A 17,904-nucleotide genomic window follows, 5' to 3' on the forward strand; every position below is an offset into this window, starting at 1 on the left:
TGGCACAATGTATTATTATTATTATTATTATTTTTCCATACCATGGCACTTCTTATCGAAGGAGTTGTCGTAGAAACTTCGAAAAGGGCTCATTCGATTGGAAATTGGAGTGGCTAGTGCCCTTTTTAATAGTCGAAAGTGATTGGAGGACAACTTGCCCCCCCCCCACGCCCATCATTCTCCCAAACACATCCAATCAAAATTTTGAGATAGCTAGTTTGTTCAGAGTAGTTGATTTCCAGATAGAAAATATTTTTTTGAGGAGGAAACTCCCCCAAAACCCTAAGGGCCAGGGTTTAAAGTTATGCCCTAGGGGCATATAAGAACGATGTTGGCACAATGTATTATTTATTATTTTTTCCTTTAGAGCAGGGCACTACGTATAGAAAAAGTTGTCATAGAAACTTCGAAAATCGTTCATTCAATAGAAAATAAGAATAGCTCATGCCCTTTTTAATAGTCTTAAGTGATTGGATGGTAACTAACAGCCCTTTCACGACCATTTTTTCCTGAAAAACACCCAATCAAAATTTTGAGATAGCCATTTTGTTCAGCGTAGTTGATTTCCAGATAGAAATTATGTTTTTGAGGAAGACACTCCCCCACAGCCCTCTGGGCAAGTGTTGTAAGTTATCCCCTGGTGGCATATAAGGTTTTTATAGAAGGTGTTGCCGTAGAAACTTTAAAAAAGGCTCGTTCGATTGGAAATTCAAAGGGATAGTGCCCTTTTTATAGTCGAAAGTGATTGAAAGGCAACTAACCCCCCTCTCACGCCCACCTTTTCCCCAGACACATCCAATCAAAATTTTGAGATAGCCATTTTATTTAACGTAGTTTTAAGTTCTGGAAATTAGGCCTTTGAGGATGACAACCCGACCCCCCACAGCCCTCAGGGCAAGGGTTGTAAGTTATGCCCTGGGGGCGTATAAGGTTTTTATAGAACGCGTTGTCGTAGAACCCACCATTTCCCCAAACACATCCAATCAAAATTTTGTGAGAAATTATGTTTTTGAGGAGGACACTCCCCCACAGCCCTCAGGGCAAGGTTTTTAAGTTATGCCCTGGGGGCATATAAGGTTCTTATAGAAATCGGTGTCATAGAAATTTTAAAAAGGGCTCGTTCGGTTGGAAATGTGAGTGGCTAGTGCCCTTTTTAATAGTAGAAAGTGATTGGAAGGCAACTAACACCCCTTCCTCACCCACCATTTCCCCAAACACATCCAACCAAAATTTTGAGATAGCCAATTTGTTCGACGCATTTTTAAGTTCAGGAAATTATACCTTTCATCAGGACACTCCCCCCACAGTCTTCAGGGCAATGGTTATAAGTTATGCCCTGGGGGTATATAGGGTCTTTATTGAAATCTTTGTCGTAGAAACTTGAAAAAGGGCTCATTCGATTGGAAATTCAAAGGGCTAGTGCTCTTTTTAATAGTCGAAAGTGATGGGAGGGTAACTAACCTTCCTCTCACTACCCTAATTTCTCCAATCACATGCGACCAACATTTTTCGTTAGCCATTTTTTTCACGCAGTTTCAAGTTCTAGAAATCATGCCTTTGCGCACTACACTCCCACCACAGTCTTCAGGGCAAGGTTTATAAGTTATGCCCTGGGAGCATATAAGTTTTTTTGAAATTTTTGTCGTAAAAACTTGAAAAAGAGCTCTTTCGATTGGAAATTCAAAGGGCTAGTGCCCTTTTTAATAGTCTAAAGTGATTTGAGGGCAACTAACCCCCTCTCACGCACACCATTTCCCCAAACACATCCGAAACAAATTTCCAATGAAAGTGGCAAAGCCTTCCGTGTCTTCTAATTGCATACCAAATGTTGAGTTTATAGATGTTTACTGGGTTGGTCTCATTTCCCCATACATACGACGTATTTTCGACATAACACCTTTAAATTAGGCGTTGTTTTCTTAGACCACCCTCTCGTTCTAAGACGAACAAATAAGCTTTCAAATGGGGATAAATCCATTTATTTAGACAGTGAAAAAACAGGTACAAAAGTCCAGATTTTTTCGGTCACATATACAGCGACAGTCTTTAGTAGAAATACTAAAATGACAACATTGAAACTAGCATACTTATACATAACAAAATAAGTAATTTTTTGGGTTATTCACGTAATAATTAGCTTCGGGATTATTCACTAGATTATTTTCAGAGAACGTTCATTGACAAAGGTCCATTAAAGTTTCTTGATGTAAATTTTCTTCTTTAATCTTGCCCAAATGTAAAACAAATTTCCAACGAAGTGGCAAAGCCTTCCGTGTCTTCTAATTGCAAACCAAATGTTGAGCTTATAGATGTTTACTGGGTTGGTCTAATTTCCCCATATATACGACGTTATAACATAATTTGCACTTTACTAAAAAAAAATACAAATGAATATGCATTGTCAGTTTAATATACATATACTGATAATTAGTAATCAAAATGTTAATATTATTTATTAAAGTTATAAAAGTAAAAACATTTATATTTTTGTCAGTAAAGTGCAAATTATGTTCTGGCCTTGGGAAGGCATAGGGGTTTTGAGGCCAACTTATGTTAATTTCTGCTCGTTTTGAGTTTAACTCGGTTATTTATTGTAATTTCTGTTTGTTGTGATTTTGATTTATTTATTAATACAGATTTGTGGTAGTATTAAGCATTATAGCTCATTTTATTTAAATTTTGCTCATTTTTGGTTTATTAGATTCCCTTACTTTCCACTAAAAACCTTATTTTGCTGAACCATTTTTTCTACCAATCTCTTGATAATGACACATTTTTTGATGCTACGGAAGTTTTTTGGGGGGTTTGGAAGCCACATTTTGGAAACATTCAAAAGTGTTATATTCCTTGGGTTTTAGCAAGCGATTAAAATATCCGTTTTGATAATTTAAAAAAACCGTATCCCATATTCTTTGGATTTTGGTTAATAACTAAAGGGTACTCCAACTTTTTCAACAGAAAGGAACCTACAAGTTTCGAGTAGCCAAATTAAGAGACGAACAAATGGCGTTCTTGATCGATTATTTAAGCCCTACTCAAAATGAGATTTTACAAATACCGATATTTATCTTGCGCTAATTTGAGGTAATCAGATTTCTTTTATAGGATTTTCTGATTGGCTGAAAAATTCTTTAAAATTCTGATTGGCTCAGACTAGCGCCAGGTAAATCTCGGTATTAGTAAAATCTCATTGTGAATGGGCCTCTAGTCTGTGGGGCCAGTGCCTAAATTTTGATGTGATAAAGAAATATGTCACATAAAGACTTGTTGAATCAGCTGCATGTGTTTAAAACTAAATTAAATCATCACTTTTTGACCATTTTTATTCATTCTCAACTTAAAATTTTGAGGTCAAATTTTCTGCTAATTTTTAATCTCAAGATCTTGTGAATTATGATTCCCGTTCTATTGTTACTATTATGCCTAGTGTTGTTTTCATTGCAATTTTAGCCTGAAAGAGGGTGCCGTATTAAATTAAGCAGTAACTTTGAAAGCTGTCGTACTTTAAACATTGAAGGTTGGAATCGTCCTTTAGTGCCTACAAGCTTTTTTTTGCCATTTGTTAGGGATTTTAGTTTTAGCTTCATATTATGGATTTAGGTGTTAAATTACTATTAATGGATATACCTGTGCCCATGTAACATATTTCTATGATAAAAAGCGCATTAAGGGCTAAAATTTGCCTGTTAGACAAGCGATACTTCTTTCATAAAAACGCTGTAATCGTGGTTGCATTAGGTGAGCGTTTTTTCAATCATGGCATATTCTAGAACAGTAATAAATGTTTGAACCTTAGATTTTAGCGATAAACGTGTTTATTTTTCCTAATGAAGCAATTTGTACTGAATTACTGGGAGCTGTGTAAGATACGCTATTTGATATGTTTTTCAGCGTATTTTCCTATCTTTCCTGTCTTTATTCTGTTTTAAAGTAGTGAAAAGCTCTAAGAGAGAACATGGTGATTTCAAATCACACTAGATCTTTCTGGGTGGTGGGGAGGGAGGGGGTATGTTTAGCATTGGAAAACGTAATTTTTGGGTCAGTTTTTAACGATTAAATGACCGAAAAATGTTATTTGCAAGTAACATTTGACAGTCTAGGAAACGGCCTCCGAAGGTGCGTTCCCTTGTTCTGAAATGTTGGCTGCTCCCTTCTATGATCCTACTTGTAGTAATTGAGCATCTGTAGTGATGACGGAAAGTTGTATTCGCCTAGTATAGTCTCTCAACAATTCTGAATATCATCTTTTTGAGTTGCGTCTTTTTCTTCAAAACACTTGGGATACATGTTAAACGTAATTGACTTTTTTTTTCCAGATTCATGCGTTCTCCCTCTCTAAGATCCAACACTGAACTCGTTACAGCTACTGTTAAAAAGCTGGTAGCGATCGGGTATACTTCTGCTGCTGAAGGCTCCAAAGAAGTTTCCAAGGCTGTTCGCGAGCAGATTATCAAAATATTGGAGCCACCTTCCTCTAAAGTACGCCAGTGGTGTGATGTTGTTTCAGACGCAATTAAATTGATTGCTAACATTTTGCCTGAAGATTTTTTTAAATCTGCCAAGGCCAAAAAAGATTGGGAAAATATTGTTGCAACGCTGAACAAGTTGATGGCTGTTGAAGAGAAAGACTCTTGTCAAATCATTTTTGTATTGGTTTATGCAAATGTGGCTTTAGTGTTGCTAGAGGATGCAGAGGTTGTTGATGAAATTATTGAGGTATTTTCTTTTTTTTTACTACTCTTTGGTATGGGAAAAATCAAGAATTTTTCCAGTAACAGCTTATTTGTCTCTATCGTTACATCAGTTATTTCTCACGGCAGATATGAAAACGCACATCGCTTGGTGGATAAATCAAATTCTGTTCAGGAGGCGATAAAAACTTATTTGTTTGTACGGTGCTTTTGATGAAATAAGGTATGTTCTGTTGTTTAGACAAGGAATGGTAATGCTGTGATTTTTGGATGCTTAAGGAAGACATTCAATAAAAACTTGATTGGGCACGTTCATAAAGTCGTTGTCAGAAAAATCAACTGTATGAGATGTGATGAAGCAGCCGTGATAAGATTGTTATGTTCGTTTCTTGTTTCGTTTCCTGTTTTCTCTCTCTTTTTTGTTCTTGGTATGAAGAAAAATTGTTTCAAAAAAGATAAAAGAAGCCGGATGTGAATACAAAAGTACAAATGCTTAGAAAAATGTAAATTACAATAACATAGATTACTAAAACTCAAGAAGTTATTTAAATTAATTATTATAACTTAATTATTTAATTTGTTTGCTTAACTGACTTACCAAAACTGAAAATAGTAAGTACCGGAAATGGTGATTAACTGCACTCTGAACATTCAATAACTGGCAGGAGGTGCAAAAACTCCTTAGCATGAACGCTCGTCAAATCGTCAAATCTCGATAACGCTCGTCAAATCTAAGTCACTGCTTTCTGGTGTTCTACGCCATTCTCTATTAAAAGACCCTAGCGCAATAATTAGGCCTCTCAAAGTAGACCTCAATATACCTGGGAGCAGCGGAACGTCCTTAAGTTTTTTTTCTTCTTTAAATTCACCGATGTTTGCCATCTACTAAAGAAATAGTCCAGACCATCCCCAACAACCCCACAGAGGGGGCAAGCACACTTACCTTCTGAGCCATTCCCATCATAGAAATTTTCAGTGTTCCTTACGCTGTGGTAGGTATTTTGCTCACGCCTGCAATCAGCACTTAAGAACCCTCCTCGATAGACTCAGTTTCAATCCTGTACGGCTGCTAGATTTGTCCTGACCAGTTAGCAAAACCTGAATCTCTGTCCTGAAGATGCTATACAACCTTACCGAGGAAACCCTTACCATCATTCCATGCCAATGAGAGATCTATATTATCCAGCAGAACTTCAACCTGTTGTGGCCAAGCTGCCTTTTTAGTAGACCTTAACATCTCTCTGTGGACTGCCTTTGCCAGGCGTTTATCATTCAAACGTATTATCTGTTGCAAAAACTTAATCAATTACATTGCTCTCATACAGTGCAAATCTGGTAGACCCAGATAACCTTTAAGGACTAAATATTAAAGTTATTTTGGAAGCTTGTAACTCTTTCAAAATATATAAACTGAAAAGATTCCAGTTGTTTCACCATAGCTGTCTCACCCCAACTGGCAACCATAAGAGGCCACTGTAAAGACTTTGATCGTGAAGGGATATTTATGCATCTTCTTGTTTTTAATTCCCAAGATACTGTCTTGTCGAAGTAGAGCACAAGCAGGCACCTTACCTTGTAAAGTCATCGATTTAATATGATCGGTCCAGTTCCCATTTGCTGTAACCATGAACCCCAAATATTTATACTTGGTGGTCATTTTTATTGACTCTTAATTATAGATAAATGAATAACCCATGGGTTTTCTACGTTAGAAGATGACAATCTCTGTCTTTGATGCGTCCAGCTTCATCTTTTTGGAATATAGGTAAACTTCAGTTAACTTCAGAGGAGCTTTGAGCTCTTCAGCTGATTTGGCCACTAAAGCTGCGAAAGCTACGAAAGAAACAGAAGAGGAACAAGATAAAAAAAATATATACAATTGGCGCAAACTCATCCACGTAGGGATCAATAATTTCCATTTTTTTATTTTTTCTCAGTTACTCTGGTGTTCTCACTGAAGTAACTCTATAAAAGCATCTTTTCCCTACGTGGATCCGTTTGCGCCAATTGTATATATTTATTTTTTTTTTGGTGGTGGTTTTATTGTTTTTTAGTTTTGGCTTATTTTTTTTTTATCTTGTTCCTTTTTTGTTTCTTTGGTGCTGAAGCAGCCTTGTTTGGATACAGGCGAAATATACGCATTGTTTTGCATTTTTCGTTTCTTTTCTTTCCACTGGCCGCAGTCTCGTTTGTTGTTTTTTTTTTCAATGAGATTTTTCTCTTTGTTGTTTTTTATATATTTATTTAGCGAACATTTACCCACATCCTTCATATAAAACTTACTCTTTTTTCCCTTTTGATTACGGAAATGTAAAATTTTAACGGAAATACTAATTAAAAATTTGAAATTACCTCCTGTACCCCTTCAAGGGATTATTTTTTTTCCAATTAGTCGTATTATTATCTTTCCCCCTAATAGCAGTCAACATTAACAAGAACATGTTTTATGGTCCAGTGCAGGGTTTCTGAAGTTCTTTTCAGCCAAGTGTTTCTTCTAAGCCTAAGAAGTTCTAAAGTGTTTGAGTCAAATTTTTATTTACTATATACGCTTGGACATAAGGGGTCAGAAAGTTCATATTTTTGTTTGACCACCTCCCCTGAGAAAAAAAAAGTTTGATCTGTCTCTAGGTCTGACCTCGCTGCATTTGCCCTTAGAGCTTAGATCTTCCTGTGCCTCCAGAGGTGCTTAGGGTGTCTAAGAAGAGTCCCCAGTTATTTCTCATCGCTGCAGCCACCCAAAGATCTTCCAATTTGGATTGGAGCGAGGCGTTGAGATTTGTGAGGTCAGCTCGGTAGCTACGTCAGAGTGTTTTGGGGGTGTCCTCTTCCTCTAGTACCGCATGGATGCCATTTGAGGAAGATTTTGGTATTTGCGTTTCGGGCATGAGAATTGCATGCTTGAGGTTTTTCAACTTCGGTTATCAGTGGTTAAGACGTTTTCTGTCGTACAATAGCGTTTGTTATTATTTGAGTCCAATGGATATTTAGAAGGCGTCTTAAACACATGTTTTCGAAGGCGAGTAGTCTCTTTTCAAGCTGTTGGTCAAATGGTAGATTTTGGAACCATAGCGAAGTGTCGAAAGACCCTTACTTTTGAACAGCCTCAGCTTCAGTCGGAGACAGTACTGCTGGCTGCGTCAGATTTAAGGTAAAAGGATGCATTTGCTGGCACATTCTGAGCTCGACTTCTTGCTGGCATGATCCTGTATTGTAGATTGCACTTCCCAAATATAGTTTTTAGGCCCCTTTTTATCGCTTAATTGATTTTCTAGGTAAACTGTTCATATGAGGGCTAATTAATCAGAAAGTTGGTGTACGTTTTGTGTTTTGTGCTAACTTTGGTGTTTGAGCTAAATTCTTTGACTTCCTCCCCTGAGAAAATGATTTGATTCGCCTTACATCATCTTACCTTATACCTTAGATCCTTCTATGCCGCCAGAGAAGCTTAGGGTATCCAAGAAAGTTGTTGGGATACACATTTTGCTGCTCGTGACTTTGTTCCTATGTAAAAACAAAAAAAAAAAAACGAAAAAAAACGGCCTATATAAGTTAAGGCTAAGTTCTGGCAAGTGTGGAATAGCACTTCCTTAGCCGGATTTTAGGTCATCCGATGAAAAATGAAGTGTTCATGATTAACTTCCATACGTTCGTTCGTACGTCTTACGTTCTTAAAACTTAGGACCTTTAGCAACTACGCTATTGGTTCATAACATTTCCTTTGGATGACTGACCTCTTCATTTCTAGGCTTAATATTTGCATAACAGTCCTCAGGACCTTGATAAGTGCTTGGAGGGGTTATATACGACAATGAAGATAATCATTTTTATTATCATAGTATTTTAGTTTTTACGAGCGTATTAGCATTAGTTCTCTTAATACTATCGCTAGTATTTTAGCATGTTCTTAACATTTTGATGCATTTGTTCAATTTTTTTTCAGGACCTTGACAAATGCTTGGAGAGATCACAGAAGAAAATGAAGAAGAGCAAGAAGAGGAAATCGGAAGTCAATGAGGAGGAGCCTGCTTGGGTTGAGGTCCTCACTGATTTGCTGCTGTTTATTTTAGGTCAAGAAAAATCTAGTCTTAGAAACTTGTGTAATGTCGTCTGGAAGTTGCTGATCCCCCATTTGACGGAAAATGCTATTAAATCAGTCTTAGATGTAAGTTGTGCTTTTGGATAGGTGATAATTTTGTTTTCTCTACGTGTTTTTCTTAAGATCTCTATCTTATAGGAGTTTATAATAGGAATGAATGCCTATTTGATATGTCTAAAAGCTATAGTTTATGTGAAATCTGTTATCTTGCAATAATTAACACATTTTCTTGCAAAAGTTGATAACCTATTCCAGCATAACTTGACAACGGCAACGAGCAACAAAAAGTGCCGTCGCACAGCTAAACGATATATCTTTGTAGTTGGGAAGTATTATCTGTTGGGTTGAGAGTATTATCCGTTGATATGAAATGTGTCAGGTGATGTTTGTCTTTTTTCAGCTTGTCAGTTTTTTTTAGTTTTTTTTAATGAGCAAAAAGCCTCATCTTGGCTTAAGCAACTCAAAAGGTGTAAGCATACAAAAAAAATGCAGTTTTTTTGGCATTTCCCCTCTTTTTCAAAAATCAAGTGAATTTTATCAGGCTTGTGGCTTTTGATTGGTGACATGAAACCTGATGAATTTTATGTAGGCTATTTGGAGTCAGCGTAAAATGCCAATTCTTTGATGTCAATTGTTACCAAAATTGTGTTTTCTAGGGTGTTGGTCACTAATATGGCAAGTCGCTCTTTACTTGCAGCTCATTGACATGAACTATTTGATATGCTGTAGTGATTGATTCAATTCGGTTTGTAATACATCCTTTAAATCTTGACGAAACAAAAAAAAGTAACAAAACAAACAGAGGTTGCTATAAAGGAAGACCTCAAATCTAAAACGATTAAAAACTATGAGGAATAAAATACCCTCCCCACCCTAAGTCTCCTTAAGTTTTCAATTTTTATTTATGTTTTATTGAAACAAGACATTTTGAACAGTGTTTCTTTTTTGCAATAAAGAAATATGCTTCCAAAAACCATATTACCGATGCCGCGCTCTTATACTAATGAATCAAACATTGTGGATTTGAACATGTTCAATAGTTAACACCATACGAAACCTAGGCTAATCATATTTTCTAAAACAAAGCAAATAGAATGAATTTGTAAAGTATCTGTCAAAATGATATAATCCACTTGCAGTATATGACGCAATCCATTTGGGAGGACCAAAGGTGTTAGATGCCGCCTGAGCGAAGCGAGAGCCATTAATTCGTTTTGTAATTTACATTTTTTTAAATTTTGTTTTTGATTTGAATTTCAAAAAGGTCGGACTCTACCAAAACTGATGAGGGTGTCGAGTTCGGTCCTAGACTCAGACAGTATGAGATAGTCAAAAGGAGCCACAATCGTCAGTGGTTTCATGGTGGATGGTGAAAGACGAAGTTTTAGACCTTTTAGATGAAAAAGGAATATCGACCATTGCACTGACCAAACAATGCCTATCTATTCACTGAGGTTTTGTCCTGTTCTGTGGCTTGTTAAGTGGCATATTTTGTGGCATTTGAATTCTTCTCTGTTTTGACGTCTGATCCCAAGTATTGTTATGTTTCTACTGATAAATGATTCATATCTTACCTAACAAGTACAGTTAAGTAGAGAAAGTTTCCGAAGGACCCCTTTCCTCCCACAAAGCGCCTGGGCCTAAAAATATATCATTTCTTAGATAAACAATCTGACTATTGAAGGAAAAGGTTTTCTTTTAGAACATGATATCTTGAAGTTCTATGCGTTTCCACAGGTCCTTCTCCCAAAATTTTTTGGGGGACAGGAGTTCTCTGACGTTTCATATGGTAGACTTTTCTCCTACTCTCCAGTGTAAAAATGTTCTGTGAATGGTACCTCAAGAAGAGTTTTTAGTGTGTCTTCATTAAGGTATTTTGTTTTAGGTTTTACATTTTACATCAGAAGATGGAAAAGTATACATACTTCCTGACAAGAAAAAAGATGGTGATATCAGTGAAGATGAAGAAGATGAAAGTAGTGAAAATGACGAGGAAGAAGATCTTGTCAATGAAGAAATGGATGAAGACGAAGACATTGGCGGAAATGATGCTCTAATCAAGTTGAAACTAGATCTGCAAAAGGCCTTGGGTGACAACGCAGCTCTTACTGATCAGGCAAGTTTATCTAATAGAATTGTGATGTTGACCACATTGGAACTGTTTTTCAAATTAAATGCATTTCGAATGTATATATCACGGGTAAACCTTTTAACTAAGATAGTGTAAAATATATATAGAAAATAAAATTATATGGAAAATAATTTGGCTTCACGTCTGGGACAGACACTCGTGCAGATTTTTTTTTTTTTAGTGGAGGGGGGGACTAGTACAGAAGATAAAAACAAACCAACAAGAATACGGTTTAAGAATACAATAAACAAACAAGTTCTATTTGATAATTTCAATCAGAAGTGTACAGAAATTAAAGAAAATTTAACATTTCGGGGTGGACCTGCTCCCGAGGTACCGTTGCGTACATGCCTTGTCTGGGAGTCTTTAACATCGAAAACAAATGAAAATGTGGGCTCAACAAGTAATCAGTAAATAATAGATCAATCAAAGACAATAATACTTGCGCTCAAACAATCTGGATAGTCCAAAATTACTAGTTACCATTAATGTACAAAAAAGTTCAAGGCTCAAAAGAGACAAGGAAAAGGACCCCGCTTATCTGTAAGTTGGGGCATATATACTTTATGCCCAAACCGTTTATTCCGCATCCTATCAGGGAAGCGGGTGTTTCAAAACTCCGTATCTCGCCACACATCCCGTAGGCTATTCGTAAAGTGGCTACTTCAGAATGTTTTAAACTACGCAATTTGCATTTTGCGTCTTTAATTTTTTTTTTTTATTAAAATCAATTTCTGATTCTTGATATAGTCAAATTTACTACACATAGTTTGAATGGGACAGCTTTTTTTTCATAGTGCTTTGTTTTCCTTTTTTGTCCCGTTTTAAGGAAACTCTCATTTTTGTCGCCACGAAATATGGACTTTCTAGTTCTATTGCTGCCTCCCATTGAAAAGATGGGTGTCGCACAATTATTGTCTTCTAAAGTTACATCGACTCTTAGGAGCGATCTCTCATTGGGTCAAGGTTTTTCATTTCGCTACGATAGCGACCACGTAGGCACAGAGCACACTCTGGCCGATGATGGACATGGCGCTCATCTGACCGATCGCTCTGACTGCCTACGTCTAAGATTCCTAACACTGGATGACTGAAAGATAAATTTGATGCTGCAGTTTTATTTGAAACCCTCTCTATAATTGGGCTATTCCATCGATCCCGGTACTTGATTCCTTCAAACGAAATTTTGACGCTAGCCTAAGTGAACGGCTAGTGACGTATCTGGAATGCTCAACGTATCTGGTCTTTTTGTATTGTATAAAAAGCAAGAAAAAAAGAAATATTTGTGAACGGCAGCATTTGCGACTGATGGGCATATGAAGGGCAGCGTACGTTGTTTTTGCCTCATGATTTTTTTGCTTTTTTTTCGTCTAGGAATCTATTGACTTGGATGAAGTGAGTGATGATGTGATGCAAGACATGGATAGTGCCTTAGGAATGGCTTTTAAAGCCCATATTGCTACAAAACCAAATAAGAAGCCTACAAAAGCGGAAGTAAAAAACACTCTAGCAAGATTACATTTCAAAATTAGGTAAAAGCACTTTTTTTTTTCACGGAAACTGAATAATATTTATCCGATCTTATTTTTAAATTTGGCTTCTAGGAGCGTCCCAGTTGGTTTGATTTGGCATTCTCGATAAATCTTTAACCATTGCAGAAGCTGGAATGAGTTTTGACAGTAGAAAAAAAACCTTGAAGTAATGACAATCAACTTGGTCAAGTTAATTTCTGTTATGCAGAGCTGATGATAGTTTTCTTTTGATAACACAGTATAGTATGTGGTATGTTAATGAATATAGATAGTATAGTGATTGTATATTATAATGAGTATAGTATAGTATTTGGTATGTGAGAGACTATAGAAATATAAATTGATTCAAATGCAGAAGAAAGCTGGAACTGTAAATTCTAAATATCTTTTATTCATAAAAGAACTTTAATAATGTAACATAATGAACAGTAAAGAATGTTTATCATATTAATATGAATTTTTTGAAATGTATTTTCACATCCTTTCATCTTCATTTTTTTTTTTTTTTAACGTACATATAGACAATTTATGAACAGAAGACATTTTATGAAGTTTGAAAAAACGGTTTATGTCGTCAGCTCTGTTGAAGCACCGTCCACATGCAGGCTCATTAAGACCTAAACACATAAGTTTGACTTTGCGCATGGAAGTCCACTGAAAAGTATTTTGAGTGCCTCTGTTAATCTTAGATAATAAATATAGTGACAAAAGAGGCATCCTGATTTGTAGAATTTAAACTCTTAGACAGAGAACTCTAAACTCTAAGATTGGGTGCTTATCGGTAACTTGGTGCTTCAAAACACCTAATTTTGCGTGTAGAGTGGAAATGCCTGGATATTAATGTCTGGACAGACATTTGTCAAGACATGAAAGCCTTTCTACGTAGATACGCATTTGTATAGAAATGTGCTGCTTAAAAATTGTAGCTTACTGTCGAAAACAGTTTATGACGCTGAAATTGAAATAACAGGTACGCTTTTCTTGTATCATCCTCCCCCTCCTCCATATAATTGGAATGTTGATTAAGTGCACAATATTGAACTGCTGAAAAATTGCACTTTGTTCGAAATCCATCAAGAATGTTTATGGCTTGTTAGTGATTTAAATTGCTTTATATTCAAAACGTTTCATATCATTGTCCATAAAATTGTGTACATGTTTGATCAGGTTCCTAAGGGGCAACGGATTTTCTTTCTTTAAACTTTTTTTTGTTTAAACTAAGTTAATCGATTGCTGAATGCCATTGTTGAATAATGCTGCCGCCAAAGAAAGAAATGGATTAACTTGAAACTTTCAAATAAACCTGAGGCAAAATAGTTTTTGACGATATTTAGATGGGGGCTAGTAAGAGTTACTCAGGGTAGTCGGGTCGATGAAGGGGGGAATGTGCCCCCTAGATTCTTTTCTTCACCTTCTTATTTTGAAGTGCCTTTTTGAGGTATTCTCACTAAAAATGCATTTTTTGGGCATTTTCATTAGAAAAATAAAAAAATGACAAATTTGCTCCTCCTCCCTAAATTTTAAAAAATAGCCCCCCCCCTCTCTCTAAATTTTTATGAATTGATGCCAGTGCTCAAGGGTTAAAAACATAAGGCCTGTCAAATAATAAGACTCCTTCAAAACAGACACACAATTGAGCGAACCTCTGGGCTCGGACTTCCCCGTAGTAAAATCCAAGCGTAAAAAATGCAATATATTGCAGAGTTATTGCTAAGAACTTGTAGCTGAACGAAGCTACAAGTTTCGTTCAGCTTTTTTTTTGTCGGGTTAACGTGCCCCTCAGAACTATAGCCTCTTATGCAGGACTCCCATGGCGTCAATAAAGCTAATTAAGTTTTTTATAAAAGTAAGAACCGTAAAGTTTGTCCCACTCACACAAGGATTTCACCTTTTTGACTTTACAGCAATTTTTCATAAAATGTAACTGATATAATCATACGTGGAGCTGAGAAACCATATTTTTAAGCATTTTTCCTTTGAATAATAAATGAAAATATTTTTTAATTTAACCCTTATTCTTTTACCAAGCAAAACATTTAAAACAAGAATGCACTATTATATATGTAACCACTAATTTGTATGTGGTTTATTTGTGATTTTCAACAAGTCTTCTGCTACTGGCTGAACTTCGTGGACTTTCTTGAAAAAGTGAAATAAAGTTCAACTTTTTTCCAACAGCGAAAAAGTCAACAAAGTTAAGGGAGGAAAACGGTTTATTAACTTTGTGGACAGCTTTATTAACTTTATTGAGGCCGTGGGAGCAGCGCACTATTCTTACCATAATGACACCGTTATTGTCTCCGAAATTTTACAAAGTAAACCACTGTTTACTTTGATAACACTGACAAATAATCGAGTGTCCACTTTGAGCTGTAAATCGTACCATTGTCCTAATAGCCGTTTTATTTTTCCCAGTGCAGACGTAAAACCAAATTTATCCGCAATCCAAGCACTCTTGTCTGGAATGTCGTCGCGTCCGTGATGCAGTTGTTTAACATAATTGTTTTCTAATAAGACTTTTTTTTACCGCTCCGGTAATTCTTTCGTGTTTTCAGGGCACTAGATTTGGTAGAAATTATGCTCAATCAGGTTACGGAGAGCCGTTTGATTCTGATGATGCTTCTAGCTGTATCGGAGTGTTATGTTGAAGCGTTAAAAAGTCCTGTGCAAGGCGAACTGCAGAAAAAACTTAGGTATGAACGTTTTTTTTCAATAAGGTAAACAATCGCTTTCCGGACAGACTTTCTTTAGTATTTTAAAGAAATTAACGAAGCTTAGGGAATTTAACTTTCAGAGATTTTCAAGAACAGATATCTGAGCTAGTTTCTGAAAGTTCTAAACATCTATCTCTAGCACTTTCTTTTCAATATTGAAGAAAGTTTGTCTGGAAAGTGATTGTTTATCTGCGTTTTTATTTTCAGTAAATGTTTACATTAATTTTTAAAAGACTGCACATGCCTTGTGTATACTTCAGGGCTGAAACTAATGCACTAAAATCAAATTATCGCCTATTCTCTTAATATTAAAAACTTTCAATGCGCAAGACGAGAAAATAAAAATGAATTCTAACTCTACTCTCTTAATTCTCAACATCAAAACGACACTAAATAACAAAAAGAGAAAAAGATAAACATTAGTATTAAATAATATATGCTCAGACACGCGTCTAAGCTATTTCTTTAAAAGACTTAAATTTATGTTTGCCGTGGCCTGTATGTACAGTTATTAAAATGGAGTTTAAAATTTTTGACCCAGTGTTTCGAATGCGGGAATTTGCTTTTGACTTCGACGAATTTTAGGTGAAAATTTTCCAGATAAGCTTATGGGGCAAGTTTACAAAATATAGTTTGATGAGAAATGGAGTAAAACTTTTTTATGTCTATGGTGGAGTATGGCCTAACTTAGGCCACACTCCATGGCATAAAATACGACTAATTTAAATTATTTGATTTGATTTATATTTTTTATAGAATTTATAAACCTTTTAAAATCCATGGAAGTATCCAGGACAGAATTACTCCAATATGTGGAGTTCTTAGTAGAAACTAAATTATGTTGCATAGAAACGTTTTAATGTTTTTATATAAGGGGGGGGGGGTAAGTTAACCATTAAGCCCGCCCCTGGTTACGTGTATGTTGAAGGAAATGTAAAAAAAAAAACTTAACAATTGCAGTAGCATTTTAGTAATTACGTTATGCTTCCAGAACCCATAGAAAAGGAAAAAGAATCGGTAAACCATTTCAGGGCCAAGGAGATCTTGTAATAAGTGCCGCCATTGTCGACGGTTTTTGTTTTTCAAATTTTGTATACAGAGCTTCACATTAGTATAATTTGTTGCAGCAATACAGAGTATTGTTTTGTTCCGTTAATTGTAGTATACAAAATTAATAATCGTCAGCCTGGAATTGTGGTGTACGAACTTTTATATCTCCTATGAACGGGCACATCCTGCCTTTTTCATATCTCTCTCCCTCCTTATCAAATTAAATTATGTTACTATTTGGTCATTAAAAGCATTAAATGCAAAAGGAAATATCGAGCAATCACAATGTAGATTGACATTGTAACTGACAATGACATTGACATTACTGACATAACTGACATTACTGACATTGACATAACTGACATTGACAATGTAGATGACAATGTCGTTATTTCCAATGTCAATAACTATATAGGGTGCACATGTATTTGAGCTGAGAATGCCCCTTGGCCTCTTTTGAAATATTTAGAATTTATAATCATCTGTAACTTTTCATATGTTCCCAAAATTTAATTGTTTTTTGTTTTTTTTTTTGGTTTTTATAAGATTTACCCAATTGGACGAAAAAAGTTTTGGTTGACAAAGAGAATTTAGCTTCGTTATTAAACATACTGACTATGTAAATTATCGACAATGTATACATTTGTCCTGATTGTGCGTTTGAATTTTGTATACTTCCGTCAGCGCCGTTTCATCGGTCGACGAAAATCGAGAAACTATTTAAACTTTTCCTTTTCGATTTGTCTCGATTCAAAAATCGATGAGTGTCATCATTTTCTGTATGACTTGTGAATTTCGACTGATGAAGTTGTTTAACGAGTTGTTTTATTTTGGATGGCTAACAGATGCACCTTGCTTTGATCCTTGGGGGAAAATCATGAGACTATTTGGAGAAAAAGGGTTCCTGTGTTGTTGTGCAAAAAACAAAATGGTGTATCTACATCTTCATAATTTTAGTTTAAGTGAAAATAAGGCTTTTAGACTTGTTTGTAGAAACTGTTATTTTTTCTCATAGTTTACAAATATGGAAAATTTAAAAAGTCCACAGTGTATTGCTGAATAGTTCGGGCTCAATTCAAATTTAATTTCTCTTTTTATTTACACAAAAAAAGAGCGAGATATGCCTTTTCTTTTCGAACTCAACGACATCTCGATTTTGATGCCTTTTAATGTTTCATGCCAACAATTTAGTTTAAGAATGCTTTGGATGAATTTTATAGAATTAACCCAGTATCCCCCATCCTGCGTAGGGATACTATTAATGATTGAATTGTTATAGGAGCGTGTTAAAGCTGATGAAAGATTGGAAGCCAAAGGTGGATTCTATCGAATTAGATTCTCAATTGATCCGTGAAAAATTGATGCAGCTCATCATTATTGCTACTCAAAGTAAGTTTAGCTTGTGTTTTTAATCTTTGGGGGTTATCAAAAAATTACCTTACTGAGTTACCTTCCAGCAGCTTCACAAAAGCTTTTCACCCCTACTTACATAATAGAACATTCAGTATTGAAAGATAGTGGCTGGTGAGCCTCAAGAAGGTTAACACCAACTTCCCTGAGGACAGATAAGAGGAGGCTATTGGTCATGTCCAAACTTTACAAGTTTGTCACTGAATTATTTTGCCTGTTGTACGGGTGGGTCATCCACAGATTAGCTCTGGCAAAAAGACTGATCTTATACATAGACGGG

At 35.7% G+C, this 17,904-nt stretch overlaps 1 protein-coding gene across 1 annotated transcript in view; it reads left to right on the forward strand.

The window, feature by feature from the left end:
• Mybbp1A (MYB binding protein 1a) overlaps positions 1–17,904 on the forward strand; it is a 75,307-nt gene that overhangs the window by 33,430 nt on the left and 23,973 nt on the right. The window contains exons 8-13 of the mRNA XM_089086373.1: positions 4,317–4,716; positions 8,632–8,853; positions 10,673–10,903; positions 12,293–12,450; positions 15,006–15,143; positions 17,494–17,603. Coding sequence (XP_088942499.1) covers positions 4,317–4,716; positions 8,632–8,853; positions 10,673–10,903; positions 12,293–12,450; positions 15,006–15,143; positions 17,494–17,603 — 1,259 coding nt within the window. The remainder of the gene's footprint in view (positions 1–4,316; positions 4,717–8,631; positions 8,854–10,672; positions 10,904–12,292; positions 12,451–15,005; positions 15,144–17,493; positions 17,604–17,904) is intronic.

This window comes from Artemia sp. Qi Xiang Cuo, chromosome 3 (genome assembly GCF_049724085.1).
Source record: "Artemia sp. Qi Xiang Cuo chromosome 3, ASM4972408v1, whole genome shotgun sequence".
NCBI classification, from domain to species: Eukaryota; Metazoa; Arthropoda; class Branchiopoda; order Anostraca; family Artemiidae; genus Artemia; species Artemia sp. Qi Xiang Cuo.